Source organism: Rhincodon typus, chromosome 10 (genome assembly GCF_021869965.1).
Source record: "Rhincodon typus isolate 14 chromosome 10, sRhiTyp1.1, whole genome shotgun sequence".
Taxonomy (NCBI): Eukaryota; Metazoa; Chordata; class Chondrichthyes; order Orectolobiformes; family Rhincodontidae; genus Rhincodon; species Rhincodon typus.
Window position 1 is genome coordinate 49,234,345 of NC_063341.1, and position 19,091 is coordinate 49,253,435.

The 19,091-nt window shown below is 38.0% G+C and overlaps 1 protein-coding gene across 1 annotated transcript; it reads left to right on the plus strand.

The window, feature by feature from the left end:
* Nucleotides 1–632: 632 nt before the first annotated feature.
* On the plus strand, nt 633–17,564 carry LOC109917038 (A-agglutinin anchorage subunit-like). The gene is made up of 5 exons (XM_020516816.2): nt 633–834; nt 1,696–2,298; nt 5,733–6,017; nt 7,990–8,153; nt 11,750–17,564. The coding sequence occupies exons 2-5, from the start codon at nt 1,734–1,736 to the stop codon at nt 11,795–11,797; spliced, it is 1,062 nt and encodes a 353-aa protein (XP_020372405.1). The 5' UTR covers nt 633–834; nt 1,696–1,733; the 3' UTR covers nt 11,798–17,564.
* Nucleotides 17,565–19,091: the final 1,527 nt, after the last annotated feature.

The following is a 19,091-nucleotide window of genomic DNA, read 5'->3' on the forward strand; positions in this document are numbered from 1 at the left end:
CAGTTTCTGATGCTGTGTGAAATGAATATGTCAGGATTTATTTACAGCTTAAATATTAAACAAAGTGAAATGTACAATGCATTTTGTTTTACACATATAAGATCTATACAATCACTAAGCATTTAAAATTAAAATACATTATTCTTTTTTCGTATAATTGGGAGGCGGCAGTTAAGTGTGGAATTTGTTTGGGAAATAAGTCACCAATGCCTACATATGATCCTCCAATGATTTCCTTCCCATTGCAGTACCTCACTTGTAATTCTCCCCCAACCATATTATTTCATATGTACTTGTAAATTTAATATTTTTCCGGTTCAGACTATAAAATTCCAGGTTCTGGACAGAAATACCAAGGCCATGTTTAACTGTTCTCAGAAGAACAATGCATGGAAAATAATACTCTTAACAAAGAACAATTTGGTCTATAGATGCAATATTGCATAAAGCAGCCAGTCATCAAGGAGATGTCAAAACAGTTTTGTTTATGTAACCTCGACTCCTCCTTTTCCCAGGCATAGCTAATTGCTTTTAATTCCTGCATAAGTTTGTTCTTGTCCCTGAATATTTATTCTAGACAGAGTTATTGCTAATTCTTTTGATTCATGAGTTAAAGGTTTGAAATATCACAATAGGAGTAAGAGAAGACAATTCAACCCTTCGAACCTGCTCCTCCATTCAATTAAACCAGAGCCGATCATCTACCTCAATATGCAGGAAAGCGGCAATCTCCTGATGTTTTTCTCCATGGCAACTCCACGGCCAATCTGGGTCAACTTGCCAACTAGCCAACACCCCTTTTCTCCTATAGTATGAATTGTTGAGAATGCTAAGGTTGGTATTCTTGAGTTTGTCCTGATTATGCAAGTCAAAAATTTGATTTAACAAAACTCTTTTTAGCAATATTCAAGTGGCTGGAGTTCTAATTCTGTGGCCAAGCACTATCCAACAGTACAAGTTTTTAAAATGGCTTTTTTTTTTGTTTAAAACCTACTTCTGTGTTGCCAGTTCAAAGTGTTCCTGCAAATACTTGGTCAGCAAGTACTTTATTGTAGTGGATGGGACTGATTATTGTCCATTGACCCATTATTACACCTTTTATTTTTCTTCCATTGTTGTTGAAGTAGGTTGGGAGTTTGGTTTAGTGAACTCTTGATCAGTAGTCATCAATTGGACTAAACTGATGCAAAGAACATGCTTGCATAGAGGATGAATTATGGTGACCTTTCCCTTAGAGGTACAGATAGATTTTCCAGCATTTCAACCAATTGAGATGAGGCACTGGGAAGCCCTTTACTAATTTACCTTGTATATTGATGGAACAGGGTTGAGGTTCGTTCCTTCTCCCAAACCTGTTCTTCTCTCTACCTTTTTTTGTGGCAACAGCTGTGCTGGTCTGCTTGTCTATATATTTTCAATTTTGGGAAGTGGTTGAATTCTCAACTCTGAAATAAGTGGAACTCTTTGATTTTAAAATCTAAGAAATAAAAAATAGTCCTTAGTGTAGGTGAGGTTTAAATGACAGAAATTTCTTATACTTTTTGATAAGTCAATCTGCATGAAAGTGCTGCAGACATCTTAATGGGCACATTTTGAAGCAGTATTGATACAGATGTCCAGAAAAACTGGCTATTATATGACCTATCAATCCTTCCCATTGAGAGCTTTTTTTTCTATTTTCGATTTTTAATTTAGGAAATCCTACAAAAAGTCCAAGTGATTCAGCAGTAGCAATGTCCAGTGATGCAACATCATCTGCATTCAATTTCTCTTCAACTGTAATAGGAACTAGTAACTCTACAGCAACAGAAGCCAATAACAGGAACGACACTGTCCCTCAAGCTAACATTGGAAGTACTGTGGCTTCTACTATTTCTACACCAAGCCTGAAAAGTGAAACTAGCTTTAACAATTCATCAGAAAATTCAATTGTCAGCATGCTGACAGATGCACCAAATGTCAGTGACCTGACCCGAGTGAATGGGATGGCTGATAATACAAGCAGTGACCTACAAACAAGAAATGAAACAGAGATCCAGGTTAGCACACCTGTTGAAAGGCCTGCAAGTACCAGTAGTTCCATTACAAAATCTGTGAATCCCAGTGTTGGCTCCGTTGTAACTGAGTCAAATGGAAATGACACTGAAGTGAACCCTACTGTCAAAACAACTGCAATACCACACCAAACGGAGACCTCTGCGAAAATGTCTTCAGCTGCCAAAGACTCTACGCGGGAGGTCACAATTAAATCAACTAGTGTGTCTTCTATAACGTCTGCTGGACAGAAGGAAGCAAAAGGTAAAACTTCTCTCTCTTGTTCATTAAAGTAATTAAAAAAAACTACAATACAGGAAGTTGCTTTTATGCTGCTGTGGGTTTTTTTTCAGCCTGCAGGTCTTCACCCTCTGGCTAGAATTTCGATTAACCATTGTAGATGTGAAAACATTGTCAATCAATAATGAACATTGCACTTAAACTTTTGGACTATGTTTTATATCATAGTCACAGAGCACGGAAACAGACCCCTCAGTCCAAACAGTCCATGCTGATCATAATCCCAAACTAAACTAGTCCCACCTGGCTGCTCCTGGCCCATATCCCTTCAAACCTTTCCTACTCGTGTACTTATCCAAATGCCTTTTTAAAGGTTGTAACTGTACCCACATCCACCACTTCCTCAGGAAGTTCATTCCACATGCAAACTACTGTGTTTTTTAAAACAAAACCTTAGTGTCCCCGAGTCTCGAAATAATTTTGAAGAACATTTTGAGGAAATGGGGCAGTGAACATGCGATAAAGTACTGCTTTAGATTTCCAAAAGTGACATGCTATCACATGAAATATTTGATGTAGTAGTGATCTGTCTAAGGATGAATCCTTTGCTCATTCCTCAAGACTGTGTGCATGTCTGTTCAGTTCCAATTGGAGCCTCCCATTTTGCATTTCAATGTGAGGTAATCTAAGGGCTTTCATGTTGCTGTGCGTGTGTGCGTGCGCAAGTGAAAAACACCTCTTCCCAAATGATCCTCTGCCTGTGAGCTGCTATTGTCCTTCCAGTTTCTAGCTCTCCATTGTAAGAAAAGTGCTGAATCTGCTACTGGCTATGGCTTATAACCCTCAGCATGGGACCTGGAGGGACTCTCAAAAGGACAGCACCAACCATCCCTTGGGGTCTGTAATGGCCCTGCTACACCTGTATTGAATATCGTGTGACAATATTATGGCTTTAAGAGGTGTATTTTGTCCTGGTGTTTATTATGAAGAAAGGTTGAGACCGAGGAGAAGAGTAGTTTGCACAAAGCCAATAAAGCAAACAGCTTGTGAGGCATTGGGGATTTCTAAGTTGGAACAATGGAAGCAGCCTGAATGAGTGAGGTCAAGCTCTCACAGAAACAGGAATTTTTTTTTTTTAGTTGCAGTCGTTAGTAGCAGTTGCTGGGTTCTTGAACCTGGATGCAGAAGCTCTTATTCCTCTCTTTGTTACAGCTAAAAGCTGGGTTTCAATTGCTAGAGTTGTGAGACAGTCACTTTTACTGAATTTGCCTTTGCCAAGGGTGTGTTTATGGGATATTACTATATTGAAACAGTTACTTGGTAGTGATTAATAATAATTATTTTAAGGATTTTAATTGTTATAGTTAAGCCAATTGTCTCTTTAATTTGTCTGTATTTTAATTGTAGAGTAAAAATAGTGTGCTTTGCTCAAAGTAGAGTAGTTTGACCAATTGAATTGTATCTGGAACGCAACACCTCACACTTGCCTTTTAAAATAAGAAAAAGTTGGAGTTTAGGCTATCTTCTGTATATATTTTGAGGGGATTTGGTCTGGTTCATAACAATTGACTGTGTAAAATATACAAATCATAAATAGCAGAGCCGTAAGGAGTTATTTTCCACTGTTTCTCCCCCAACCCAGCTCCCCTAGCTGAGAAAAAAGGCCAAGGTCATTTGTCTAATATAGAATCTTGGAACCTGACCTCTTCCTCTCACTTGGGCAGCTTGAGGTTAACACGGTTGTCACCTTTTTTTTTTGAAAAGATTCAATAAAATTGTTGGATTTAGCTGAGAGATGGCAAGAACTGCAGATGCTGGAATCGGAGACAACACGGTGTTGAGCTGGAGGAACGGAGCAGGAAAGTTGATGTTTCGGGTCGGGACCCTTTCTTCAGGGTTGCCTGGTCTGCTGTATTCCTCCAGCTCCACAGTCTTGTCTTGGATTTAGCTCGTTCTATTTTTGAGATGGGATAGATGGGTGTGCTGCTCTGTAGCATTGACCATTTGAAAACTTGAGTTCTGTGCACATTTTTGAATTTTTAGTTGAGATGTAATTCTTTAACCAGCAGTATTACTCCTGAGCTCAGTTTTCTATCTCAGTGGCTTTGTGTATGAGCCTGAGCTTTAGATCACAATTCAAGTGAAAGCCTTTGACCTGAAATAATCACTTGGCTCTGTCTCCATAGGTACTACCCGACTTGCTGAGTATTTCCAATGGTTTTTTTCTGTTTCTGTTTTTAAGAGTCAAATCATTAACTGCTTAGTTATAGGTTCATGTCACTGTAGGTTCTGTATTGTTGTCTAGGAATAATTGGTGACATCATACTAATGAATTTAAAGACAGAGCTTGGGCAGTTTCTAAGGATCCTGTGAATTATAATGCCAATAGTGGGAGGCTGAAGTGATCTTTTTGAGATGCTCTGAGAGAACTTCCCAAAATTGAATCCTGATAATCTGTGTCTTGGTGCAGAGGCTTACATACCCCCATGAGTGGGATTGCAATCAGGCAAGAGTTCCTCAGCTGACCTTCGGCCAGTCTTGACCTATCAGCGAAATTATTTTTTTAAAAAATTACGTTATGTGGGGGAGGCAAGGTCTGGAGCATCCCACCTGCGGTCACCCCATTAAGCCGGGTTGTAGTCTCATTGTGGGCCCACGATTATGATTGAAGCTGGCAAGAGGAATTCAAGGTTCACAAGCTCACCACTGCCATTCCACTCCCAATCTGCTCCTACAGATTCCTTTCCAAACAACCCCCTGCCCACGTCTCTATCAGTCTTCCTCTTTTGTTTTCAAACCCCCTGCCCCCACCTCCAAATCCACTCCCTCTCCCCAATCCTCAGGATGCCCTCCTTCCCCTACTTGAGATTCCCTGCTACACTTGTCTGCACTCAGGAATGTAGAATCACCCCAGGCTGCTACTGCTGCTCAGACTGACAGGACTCCTGCCTGAGGTGAGGACAATACAATTAATGTTCCTCAAAGCGTTAATTGATTGTGAGGCTGCTGTGGTTGATGGGAATATATTCTATGCCAACATCTTGGATGGTAAGGTGTGAAACCCCACCATGGGGTTACTCCGGTTTCCTCTCACAGTCCAGAGATGTGCAGGTTAGGTGGATTGGCTGTGCTAAATTACCCATAGTGTTTCGGGGTGCCGAGATTAGGTGGGATGCTCTGAGGTTTGGTGTGCCCTGGAAGCGTTTATGATTTGTTTTGTATTGAGGCAAAGTATTTTCAACTAATTAATTTCAGTGATTATGTACCTCGCACTGTAGTTGACAATGGTTATCTATAAACAAACCCAACAGTTTTTGAACTACCAAGCACATTGTGTTATTGCAGTGGTTTTTCAAGTCTGAGCGGAGAGAGGAGTGAAATTGCTCCTCTTGCGTTAACTATGTCTTTGGGATTGCTGAATAACATTCATCTAAGTGAACACCTCGTTTCGTTTTTAGATACAACCAGTAATGTGCCAACCACACAATCCCCAAAGTCTACAACTCTGCCAATGCGACCAACTTCCAAGACTATGTCCGCTTCCATGACATCCAGTGGCTCTGGAGTGATATCCACTGTGATGGTATCCCTGTCCACCAGCCACACAAGACCCACCACCACAACCACCACCAGCACCGTGAGCGTAACTGCCATAAGAAGCACCACAACCAACAAAGCAACCACTTCGTTTTCTGTGCAGCATGTTGAAGGGAATTTGGCCAATACCAAAAAGATGGTGGATGGTGAGTGATTTTTTGAGGTTTACTTATCTCCAGTGAGGAGACCTGCTTGGAGTTTAAACACCAGAAGAGAAGAGTTGCACTTAATTACTTGTTTGTACTGTGTATTTAATGTAGTGTCTGTTTTGTCATGTTTCTGCATTTTGCTGATCATTTCTTATAGTTTGTGGAAATGTGATTTATCGAAAAGGATACTTTTATGGATGTTGTGCATCGCTTTGCTTGGTGTCACTTAAAATATACAATCTAGTATGTTATGATCCTAGCTGATGTTATTACTGGACAAGTCGGATCCCAGATTTAAACCTTATCGAAATATGATCCATTAGGCCAGTCTCTTGCTGAAACATAAGCATGCAATGCTGCAGGTTTTGCTGTTGCAATAAACTAGTGTCCTTGTTAAGGATATGAAAGAGTACATAAACCAAACTATTTTGAACACCAGTTCAAAGATGTTTGAAATATGCAGTAAAATTTATAATCAAATCCCAAAACGTGCCCTTTTTAAAATTGCCTAAAAATGTCACTCATCTAGTACTAGCACCAGAGCCTCTGACTCTAACACCTCACATGTGACATTAACATACAGAGTGGAACTGCAGATAGCTTCTCCCTGGAGCTATTATACACCCAAACATCAACATACTTGGCTTTAAGTAACATCATCTTCAGGGTTTTATCCCAACACTTCTGATCTGTGACTAACACTAACTCTTCACTGTAATGTGAACTAATTCTCAATACCTTTTTCCTTTTTGCAGACCACTGGTCTTTGCAGCTACTCTATTGCAAGGACCAGAACTGACCAAAATGCAAAGTAAAACTGAAACTAGAATTCTCCCCCTCTAAGCTATGAATGTTTACTTTCAGTTTAAAAATTCCAGAGAACTCTTAACAAGTCTTGAGGCCCCATTAATTACCTTGTGGAGTCACAAAACAATCTAAGTAAACAAAAATCCATCAGTGGTGCATATAAACTCATTAATTCTAAAATGATTTCAAAAGCTGTTTTAAAAGAAATCACCATGGCTGCAGAAATACTTGCAAGTTAATTATTAACTTCAGACATACAGAAAACTTGGATGACATTAATTCAGAACAAAAACTCAAATTTACAGCAAATGATATGATGCAAACATTTTTTTAAATAAATGAAATGATTGATTTTCGGGTTTCATAACTGAATCCTGAAAAGGTGAATTTTTCTACCAAAAATATATATCCTTTAGGAAAGGGTTAAGATACCTGTATTTCTGAGATTATTCTTTTCCATGTAATGGATATGGGATTGGTCGAGGTGAGGACTGTGCAACCCACCGTTGTTTCTGGATCATTTAAAAGAAGGTATGAAACGATAAAAGGAATTTGGGCCAGTTAATTATAAATTCATAAATTACACTGTTTGGAATCAAAATTCATTGTAGCTGCCTGTTGGAACTTGATGACTTTGAAGAAGACCGAACCACTGTGGGAAAATGTAGTGAGGCTTTTGATAATCAGGCAAACCTTTTGTAACCTATTTCACCTGAACTAGTGCTAGACCACAGGTGATCACCCTCTGCCTTTATTGGATGGCCAAGCAGCCTGGATGATCCTATTCCAAATGTATGGGCTGCAGACACCCAATATGGGCTTTTTAGGCCAACAGACCAATTTCTATATTTGCATTCTGTGATCTCATTTCTTTATTTTAATTGAGGTTTTGAGAATAATAACCCTTCCAAATGTTTGGAGTTGCTGCATGTTCTTTGCTAAAGTGAAGTTAGTTTGGGGAAAGACATGGGTAACTGCGTGAAAAAGTCTTCTGGAATACTCTTGGGGAACTTTCACACCATTGGTAATTCTGTTAAATGTGTCAAAGTGTGAATGTTTGTTTGTTACAATAAATTTGTGATTGACCAAGTTGAAGTAGGATAGAAATAAAAACTTGTTAGAAGACAATATACCAATAAAAGTGTACTTCTCTTTTGAACAGGGAGGCCAGTTTCTGATCCAAATGAAACCAGAATGGACCCTCTTGTTATAGGACTGATCACAGTTTTCTTTATAATTATTGGAATTGTTTCAATACTTGGGTTTCTGAAGTACCGTCAGAGAAACAACCAGCCAGAATTCCGGCGTCTTCATGAGCTCCCAATGGTAGGAATAAGTTTGAAAGATATTGTCCTGCTATTTTAGCTCCTGTTTCCTGGATCCTAAAATTTTATTTTTAAGATGGTGAAACCTTTTTAATATCAATTTTAAACTCCCTGAAGAGTTCTTTTTTTATTTATAATGCTATTTACTTATTTTCGTTGATTTGTTATATTTATTGTTGTAATCATATGGCAGTGTTATTGAAATGTTTTCTGTGGCATTGTACTGATCATTTGATCAGATTATTTTGAAGCTGGTTCCGTTTGTGTTGGGAATGAATTATTTTCTGGTTCTGTGGATTACTGTTCAGGTTATCCAAAATGATTAATTTATGAGTGAACCTGAAAACCACACTTGAGATCCATAGAAAGGTACAACACAGATGCCATTCAGCCCATTATGTCTGTGCCAGCTAGCCACTTATTCCAATCCCACCTTTTAGCATCTCGTCCATAGTTTTGCAGATTACAGTGCTTCAGATCAAGATTCCTCAAATGATTTGGGAGCTTCCACCTCAAACCACCAAATTGGGTAGAGATTCCAATACAGCCACCATTATTTGGCTGAAAAATACATTTTCTCATGACCCCTTTAATTCTGTCATTTTACCTTTTTTAAGTCTGTGTCCTCTTAATTTGACCTCTCCACTAGGAGAAATGAGTCTTCCCTCTCCAGTTTTACCAAGTCCCTGAGTATTTTATATACTTCCAATTTTTAAGTCACTTCTCAACCTTCTTTGTTTTCCACAAAACAATCTAGTCTATCCAACCTTGCCTTATGGTTGCAATTTTCAAGACCTTGCTACATTGTCATTATTCTCCTCTGTATTCTCTCTCCAGAGCAATTATGTCCTTCCCGTAATGTGTTCACTGGATCTATACACACAGATCTAGCTATGATCTAGTCAGTGTCTTTTATAGACCCAGCATTACATCCCTGCTTTTTTTATTCCATTCCTGTCCCAATAAAGGAAGCCTTTTACCACTTTATCTCCCTGCCCTGTACTTTTCAAGGACCTTTGGCCATGCATACCATAGTCTCTCATTTCCTCTATCTCTCTCAATGCCCTCTTGTCTATAGTGTGTTCTCTTACTTTATTTGCTCTTCCCAAATGCATAACCTTGCACTTCTCCAGATTTGAATTCTATTTGCCACTTTGGTATCTCTGGTGCCTGACTTGTATCTGGTGAGGATTGGAAAACAATCCCAGGAACTCTCACTATTTCCTCCCTAGTTTCCTTTTTTAACTGCATAGGCTACAATTCCTCCAGTCTGAGTGATAATCTACCTTTAAGGAGATGCTTCCTGTCTTGTGGTTGTTTTATTTAATATTTCATACTCCTCTTTCACTGAAATGTCTGCGTCATCTCTCTCATTTTGAGGGCAGACAAAATACTCATTTACAGCCCTGCCTAAGTGGTTCTGCATTCATGTGTGAGTCACCATCGACGTCTCCAGTAGCCTTAGTCATCCTCTTGCTGTTAATGTACTGATGAAGCATCTTTTGGATTTTTGTTGAGATTACTAGCCAATATTATTTTACATGCTCTCTTTTTGCTTATTTCCTTTTTAATTTCACCCCTTTATCTCAATACTCCTTGATTCTTCTTCAAGTGTTACTTTTTATTTTTAAGACTGTCATGAGATCTCTCTTTCTGCTTTATCTTGCATTGTGTGCTACTGGTTAACCAGGCAGGGGGTCTAGATTGGCAGTGACCTCTTCTTTTTATCCCCTTTATGAGGCCATGTCTACACCGCCTGTAGAATCCTTGCTTTTACATACCACCTCCTGATTTTACCAAGATTTTTTTCTTCAGGTAGCCCTATCCAGACCACTTCTGCCAGATGATCTCTCAGCTTTCTAAAGTTTGACTTACCCAAGTTTAAACTTTTACTCCTGTTCTATTTGTGACCATTCCTCAATGCTAAATTTTAACTGTTAACTAAGTAGAAGCCAACGGAATTGAGGGAAAATTACTGACATGGGTGTGAAAGTGGTTGAGTATTATGCAACAGAAAGTAGGTATAATGGGCAGGTACTTAATTTGGCAGAATGTAACCAGGGACATCCCGCAAGGATCTGTTATGGCCTGAAAAATTTGATAACAGTATAGAAAGTCATTTTATCCAAACCTGCTGATGACACCAAGGCAGCATTGTAGTCAGTGTAGATGATAGTCTATCAATATCCTCTTTTAATTTTACACTGTGAATGGACAAAACTGTGGCAGATCGAGTTCAAAGTAAGCAAATGTGATGTTGTCCATTTTGGACCAGAAAGGATAGATTAGGGTACTTTCTAGATGGTATGAAGTTAAACACAGTGGATGTCCAAAGAGTTGGTAGTTCAGGTGCATAGATTTTCTGCAAATGTGCATGGATTTTAAAAATCATCAGGGAGGCTAATGGGATGCTGATCTTTATATGTAGAGTACTAGAGTAGAAGGATGCAGAAGTTATGCTGTAGTTATAACAGACCCTTGTTAGACCCCACTTTTGAGTACTGTGAGCAGATCTGGGCGCCACAAACTAGGAAGGATATATTGGCCTTGGAGGGAGTACAATGTAGGTTTACAAGAATGACTCTTAGGGTTAAATTTATGAGCGATTATACAGATTAGGTTTGTTTTCTCTTGAATGCAGTTCAATAATATTGTGCTCTTGGCACCTATTATTGTGCTAGTATTTTACATTGTTTTATTAGTAGAATAGGGAGGCAGCAGTAGATTTGGACATATTGATTTTATTACACGGGATTACACAGAATGGAGCATGAGCCGCTCTGGTCTTTGCCAGCTTTTATGCTCCACCCAAGCCTTCTCCCATTTTTCCTCATCTAAATCTGTTTTTGTAAACCTGTCTTCCCTGCATCTGCATTTACTGATCTTGCCTTCCCTTTTTAATCATATCTATACTTTTCACTTCAATGTGTCTCATTGTTGTTTTGCATCTTTGGTTGTCAATTTTGTTACCCATTTTCCCAAGTTCTATTTATCAACATTACCTCAATTTAACCTTTCCTCTAATCTATTAACCTAGTTCTATCGTTCTTATCAAAAAAACTGCAGATGCTGGAAATCAAAGCAGAAATTACTGGAAAAACTCAGCCAGTCTAGCAGTGTCTGTGGAGTGACCCTTCTTCAGAATCCCTTTGGGTCACTGCATTGCTGTTTTCATCTTCCTAAGATCTGTTTCCTTTTTATTCTGTCAACCATGAACCACGTTGAGGATGATGCACATATTGTCCTTTTAGCTGATATCAAACGAACAAATGTCCTAACTAAAACCTGTGTTGTCTATAGCTGCCCTCTTTTGCAGAGAGGTGTAGGGGAAGCTGAGATTTTGTGTTGGTGTTACAGTGCATTCCAGTGATTTTGCTACACTTTGTGCCAGTAAACTCTCCAGATGGGTTAGTTGCCAACTCTATGCTGGAGAGTTAATGGTCATGGCAGAGAGCAAATCGGAAGATAACTGTGCCAGTGCAAATTATTGCCTTTTGTGAATTTTTTTTTTTAATGGTGTCAGGATTTGGGTGGGGAGGGAAAGGTGGTGAGTGGGGTCTCATAAATTTCTAAAATAATCTTTGCTTCAATTACCAGGATGACATGATGGAAGAGGATACTCCTTTGTCTCTCTACAGCTACTAGAAGTCGCTGCAGCCAAAAAACTCATCAACTTGCACAACATTGCAACTACTGTGTTTTGAAGTATTGTTAGCTGGCATGCTAAGGACTTTGTTTTTACAGTTTTTCTTTTATGTGAGCCAAATTTGCATCTAAATGCGTCTTTTGAGTTTTTGTTTTTTTTTGAAACCCCATTTGGGGAACTGCTAGGATTGAACGTGGATCAAAATTCAGCTTTATTCCTTGCCCAAAATATTTCCCTTCTGTCCACGGAGCTTTTAACTACACCTGTTTATTCAATCAAACTTGTAAGTTTGCAACTTTTTTAAACAATTAGGAGGCCAATGAAGATGATCTTTCCTGTATGTCTAAACTTGTAGTGGAAATTGCAGTTGTCCAATCAGGTGCCAAAGGAACGAGGAGCTAGTATTTGCATTAACAAATATCAGAAGGTCTTGAACATCTACGACAAATGGTTTGGGTCTGTTCCAGTCAACATAATGTATCATATTATGAAATTGTACTTTAGAGGTAGCACATTTGGGTTGATTTGAACTCTTATTTCTACCGATATCTTTCTATTGTTTGCACTCAATGCTGACATGTTTTTGATGGATCAGGATGTATTGATATTCTAGTCAACTACTTGGAGGGAATAAAACTGGTTCAACTTTTATTACTTGAATTAAATATTTAAATTGGAATGATTGAAAGGTATTGATCTAATTTCAAACGTTTTGGAAGGAAATGTAGTCCTTCTCCCAGCCTTCCCAATAACGTAGGGAGTTCCATTGCACCATTATAGATCAAATTGCACCACTATAAAAGGAAATGAAATGTGGAAATTAAAGGTGTGATATGAATCAAAGGCATGACTTGTAGTTCAAAGCCAATGTTCTCTTGGATACTGGCGTTTCCTCCTTTTTAATCTAGATCAATTCTTGTACCATTGTAATGCCTCTGGTTCAATCCTCTTGATTCTGATTAAATCCTTGTCCATGTCTAGCAAAGCGCACAGTTTCAATTACATTCTTATAAGTAGCCAAATCAAATATTTTGGTGAGAGTTAAAGCTAAAGTAAGAGATTTTGTCTTGGCTGCAAATTCCACATATACTTTGAGAGTTTAGGGGATGTTACATGAGTTGCAGTGATTCTTAGAACTGTTATTGGGGTGTCACCCTAGTAAAACTTTATTTGTTTTGGAAGCTAGATTTAAAAACAAATTGATGCAGTTTGATTCGGATGCCCGTTGTCATAATTGATCTAGCTGGAAAATTACATGCATGGCAGAAGGCTTAGCTGGTCCCTGGATGTGATTTGAGATTGATCAGTTTTAAACATAAACAGAAAGAGTGCACTTTGACTCTCCAATTTGATATTCACTTTTTTTCTTTCCTTATTATCATCATCATCTACCTTTTTATTTATAAATTTCTGCAAAGTTGTGATGTCCAACCCTCCCGAACCTGGGATTATGGGTACTTTTTGGTTCCAGCCTTTTCAGTAAAACGTTGCCTAGTTCAATGTTAAATAGCCAGGATTCGGTTCTAGGCTGAGGCAGTTATAGACTAGTTTATTGTAGATTTATTATTTTCTGGTATAGATGTCACTTCCTTCATTTGCCTAATAGTTACATAACAGGTACATGAGAGTTTCACATTCTTGGTAATGTAGAACTGCTTGTCATGGAGATGGATCACATGTTTTGATTTTCAATCTTGCATTTCACTTTTATTGCCATAATTTCTTTATTTAGGATCAAACCTAAAAAGAATTACCACCATGAGCTTCATTCAACATCTTTCTACCTTTATTGATTATGCTTTTTATAATTACTCATTTCCACAGGAATGTAAATTACAAATATTATATACAGGCAGTTCTAAAGAACCTCCTAAGCCTGCTTCACCATTCTGAGATCTATGTGGACTTGTGTAAATGGGAGATAAAAATTACTTGCTTCCTAACTTTGTTCTTAAGTGACCTTGGTCAAATTTTAATGCGATACATCCTTTGTTGAGTATTTTTCTCAACTGAGATTCTCGGTGTATACCGTATCATCTTCAACTATACCGGAAGTCTCTCCACAACTGAAGCATCACTTCCCCTTTTGTATTCCAAACCCCTTGTTATTAAAGATCAATATTCCATTTGCCCTTTTGTTACCTGTCTACACAAACTTCCAAACTCCACTGCACTTTTTGCAGCTTTCATTAGAGTTAGTGAGAGTAGTTTTTTCAACTACTTTTTGGCCAATTGCAATCATAAGTGAAGGATGGTGAGTAGGTTTTCTGTTTTTTGGGGGAGAAAAGTACGTGCCATGTATAGGGCTGTTGCGTATGTTTGCTCTGGACTGAATTGTTACTTGTAGTAAGGCTGAGAAACATGCTGACTGCAGTTTATTGCTGGATGATTTGAGATTTAAACAAGCTAGCCACAAAAGCTTTGTGGTGTTGGTTATTTTGTACTATAGGTTCCTTTTTCCTTGTGTACAGGTCACGCTGTTGATTTCTTTTGAAATTAGACTGGGTAAAATATTAAATGGGCAAAATGGCTGGAAATTTCCGATAAACACACTTTTCATTTATCCAGTCATTCCTTCAAATCAAATGCAATAAATCTGGGCCTAACCAATAGCTGTGGAAAATTCCTATTAACTTGCATATGATGTGTTTATGCAATGAGTGATCCGGAAAGATGCTGAACACGTGCCCCCTGTTGGTTTCAGCTATCAGGTGGAAACAAAGGAATAAAAAAGTGAAATTGATATGTGTTCAAGGTTCTTTTTAATCCTCCCATTTTTAAATAAAGACTCGATTCCCTAAAAACTGATTAATCTACCACTATTTCAGGTTTGTTTGCGACATTCTTTACCTCTCTTTAATAAACAAATACTATTTTTCTTCTTGAAGATTGAGTCAAGGGCAGAAGAGATGAGATACTGTCTGTTTCTAATCTCTCTCCCTCTTTTTTTTTCCCTCGCTCCCACTGATCCCAAATCATTGATTAGGCCAAGCTTTAAATCACATGTTAGCAAAATTGATTTCATTCCTTTTTAATGTTGTTGAAAATATTTACTTCAGCATATCTTTTATCTTAACTGTCCATAAAGTAACAATTTTAGTTGGATACAACAATCTAGCTGCTTAAATTTTTCATATGTTTCTGTCTCTTGTTCCCAAACTTTCCAAATAGTTGACTGCAAACCCACTAGGGATCACAAGGAAATGTGCTAAAGCAGAAGTTGCTAAAATTATCAAGGTTGTAGATATGGAGGAAGGAGCTTGATATAAATAACTGTTTGAGTGACTGCAATACCCCCATAATTTGAAGTTATAATGCAAAATCTGTAAGAGTTTAAATCAATACCTGTTCTGAATTTTTAAATACTCTTTGAGGTCATATCGAGAGTACTGTTGTGTCCATTATTAAGAGACTTTTCTAGTTTAGAACCATTACACTACAGGACAAGGTTGATCCTTACTAAGCTTTTGAGGAATGACCAATGCCCTAAGGATTTTCAACTTCCCCAGTTGTGAAAACGCCAGATCCTTTTAATGGTGGGGTAAACATTTGTGTAAATAAGAGATCAAGTAGTTTCTGCCAAAATCATCATCTGATTCTGTCATTCTTTTTGCATTTTGTTCCAGGTTTCAATGTTTCTTTTCAATTTTTTTGCATTTTAATGTTTTTAATCAGTTAGATGTTTTACTATTGACATTCCACAGATTCTAAAAAGAATTTTTTTGAATCACAGATGGAACTTTGTTTCTACATGACTCTTTTCTTTAAGAAAAGCTCCCTTGATCTGATTTCTGAAAAGACTGAGTGTTATGTCATTGGACAGCTTCCTGTGCCTTTTTGATTCAGTTGTTGTAAAGTACAATGGACTTCCAATTAGCTTAACAACTCCAATGTCACTAATTTAAATTGAGATACTGAATAACTGATGGGTATGCTTCCAGCTGATCCTTTGATATCAATTATACAGCATGCTACTATTGACCTGTGAATGTTTCAACAGATACATTGAGTGCTGAAACAAAATAATCATGAAATGATCAGTTCAAATGGCAGAACAAATTTAAGTTGGAAATTCACTACAACTTTAACAAAATTTCAGCACATCTTTCTTTCGACATTGTGCTGTTTCATGGTTCTGTTTTAATGTATTTGAGCAGTTTGGTTCACCCATGTTGTCCATGTTCCTTTTAATTTTCTCTTCTGCACAAGTCACTTGGTGTAAAATTCCTAGAGTTAAAAAGATTAATCATTTGTATGTTTTGGGTTTCTCTTGGCATATTTGTAAGTGGAGGGAGATTTTGATATTTAGTTAGTTCCATAATGTTCATTCAAAATGATGGTGGTTCTCCCCAAATATTCTGAAATTCTTTTCAGATTTAGTTTTTCTTGGAAAATATTGCATTGTCTAGTGTTTTTCAGATAGCAAGTACAATCCTAAATAAACATGAAATTTTCAGGTGTGCTGTTTGCATCAAAGTACAGTCTTCAATGGCAGTCCTGACTTTAGCAAAGCTGTAAGTTTAAATGATGTGCTGCTGGTTCTGGAAGTACTGAAATCCTTTGAAAGTGAGATTTGTCTCCATCTTTAGATGCAGCTTCCATTTAGTCAGCAGACTTGAGTATTTGGTCAGTGCCTGTAAGGAACATGCAACCTTCTTGTGGCTAACTACTTTCTCCTAGGTTTGGTCATCAGAAATAAAATTGCATCATACATGTGCAAAAATGCAAGTAGTTTCAAAGTTATTGTACTGTGATACGAGGTTTGTGTCATAAGTAGTTTATTGCAGAAGCAAAAACAAATTGCTGGAAAAGCTCAGCAGGTCAGGCAGCATCTGTGGAGAGAAATCGGTTCATGTTTCAGGTCAGGTCACCCTTTTAGAGCTTGTGGTAAAACTTGCTTTCTAATAAATTTTGCAATCAAAGAAGCCCAAGTTACAAAGGTGTCTGTTTAACAATGGTGCGAATTACCACACCTGATGCAGAGGGAGACTTAGTGAAGCAACCTGTAAGCTAGCATTTAATAAACCTTTTTAGCTGGATTAGTTGTCAGGTGGATTGCTCCTATATTAAGGATGAAAGCCATTATTATTACTTTTTGTCTTGTGTGCAAATGCTGTGCCAGTTATATATTTTTGAAATGTCTCATTTTTAATGTGGTACCTGTAAATTTAAAGACTATGATCATTTTCTGTCTTAACATGCAATGACTAAAGGTATTTGTGTGGCCGAGATATTTGCATTTTTTAAAAATTCTGTTTAGCTATTAGTAAAACTACAGAATCAGGAACGCTATGAGTGGAATTCCAAAAATTAGAACCTGTAGTATTGAGACATCAAACTCACTGGTAGCCTTAGTTACATTTCTATTCTTTCCTTCCTAGCCTATGAATACGATTATTAGCCTGCTGGTACTGCCGATTTGTCATTCTTAGTGCAAAAGTTTTCAGAGACAAAGAGTTACTTCTTTTCAGGTCAGGTTTTGTTTAGAAGGTTAATTATTTTACAGTCCTTTCTGTGATTTGCATTTTATGGAATAAAACACATTTGTGAACTCTGAGGAGGTGCCTAGTTTGCACTATTTGATTTTTTTTTTCAAGAAAACAAAGCTGTGCGGAAGAATTTTGTGCAAACATTAGTGTAATGTTAATTTCCTATGGAATGTATGTTCTTGACAGGAAGCAGGAAATGGAGTGTTCAGATTGAAAGAAGTTAATTTTATACAATTGCCTTGTGTTTTTGTTTTATTAAAAATTGGTTTTCTGTTCACGTTGTTCGTTCATTCATTCATAAAATTATACAGTTGGTGAAGAGTGCTTAGCAAATTATCCTACATCTTTGGCATCTGGACATGAACAAATAAGATTAATCATTTTTTTTCTGCCTGGTTTTGAGTCTCGAATAAACTTGCTAAAAGGGATAACTCAAAAGAATAAAATTGGTAGCACGAGCACAGAATTCTTCTTACTGAACAATTTCACTGCTCTGTGTTTGTTATTGTAATCTACCTGTTCAGACTTGTTATGACACACCTCCAGGATAGCGTGGACATCAGCCACTACGGATGAGAGCCCTTAGTTGTTATTTTAAACTCTCTAAATTAAGTGAGCTGCTTTTAATTGTGATAAGCCACTTTCTATATAGTCCAATAACAAACTAATGAAGAGACTGACATATTAAGCCAAAATGCCACAACTAGTTCACTGCTGGATTCTTAATTGAAAATGTAGGGTACATTTAAAGCAGCTGCCGGTGCAATGCTCAAATATTTATTTTGGTAATCTGAGCTAAAATTTGAACCCAAGTTCACGTTTGATGTTGAATGGTTGCCAAAAGCGAGAAGGTATAGGTGGCTCAAGGGTTAGCACTACTGCATCACAGCACCATGGACCCGGGTTTGATTCCAGCCTTGGGCAACTGTCTGTGCCGAGCTTGTGCAATCTCCCCGTGTCTGCGCGGGTTTCCTCCGGGTTCACCGGTTTCCTACCACAGTCCAAAGATGTGCAGGATAGGTGGATTGACTATGCTAAATTGCCCATAGTGCCCAGGGATGTTTAGGTTAGGGGGGTTAGACATGGGAAATATAGGGTTAGGGGAATGGGTCTGGGTGGGATGCTCTTCGGAGGGGCGGTGTGCACTTGTTGGGCCAAATGGCCTGTTTCCATACTGCAAGGATTCTATGATTCAGTTTCCTAGCAACTTTGGCAACAGCAAACACTTACTTGATTCTTCTGAAGTTTGTCTCTAAAACGTACAATTGTGCATATTAATGTAAATGTGCCAGTGAGCTTTGCAAGTTTAAATTATTGTTCTGATATAGAATTAGCTGCCTGCGAGATGACCTTTTTTGATCACCTTTGTTGGCTAGCTTCATCACATGACCAGTTTTCTTTAACTTGTTCTACGTTATTTCAAAGGAAGTGAGCATTGCTGGTAAGGACAGCATTTATTGTCCATCCTTAGTTGCCCTGGAGATATGACGGTGAGCCACATTCACCTTTTGAATTTCTGCAATCCAGGAGGTACGGCCAGTGCTATTGGAATGGGAGTTCAATGTTTTTGTTTTTCCACTGTGACAGGGTCAATGTCATTCCAAGTCAATGGCTTGGAGAGGAACTTGCAGATGGTGGTGTTCCCACATACTTGCTGCCCTTGTCCTTTTATAGATGGTTGCGATTATAGGTTTGGAAGTTGCTGTCAGAAGAGCCTTGGTGAATTACTGCAGTATGTTTTGTATATGGTGTACACGACCAGTAGCAGATATTCATCAGTCATGTTTGTAATCTTCAGTTCTGG

Coding starts and splice junctions, on each gene's coding strand:
- LOC109917038 (XM_020516816.2), top strand. CDS start 1,734: ATGTCCAGTGATGCAACATCATCTGCATTCAATTTCTCTTCAACTGTA. Junction 6,018..7,989: donor TACCAAAAAGATGGTGGATG/GTGAGTGATTTT, acceptor TCTTTTGAACAG/GGAGGCCAGTTTCTGATCCA. Junction 8,154..11,749: donor GTCTTCATGAGCTCCCAATG/GTAGGAATAAGT, acceptor TTCAATTACCAG/GATGACATGATGGAAGAGGA.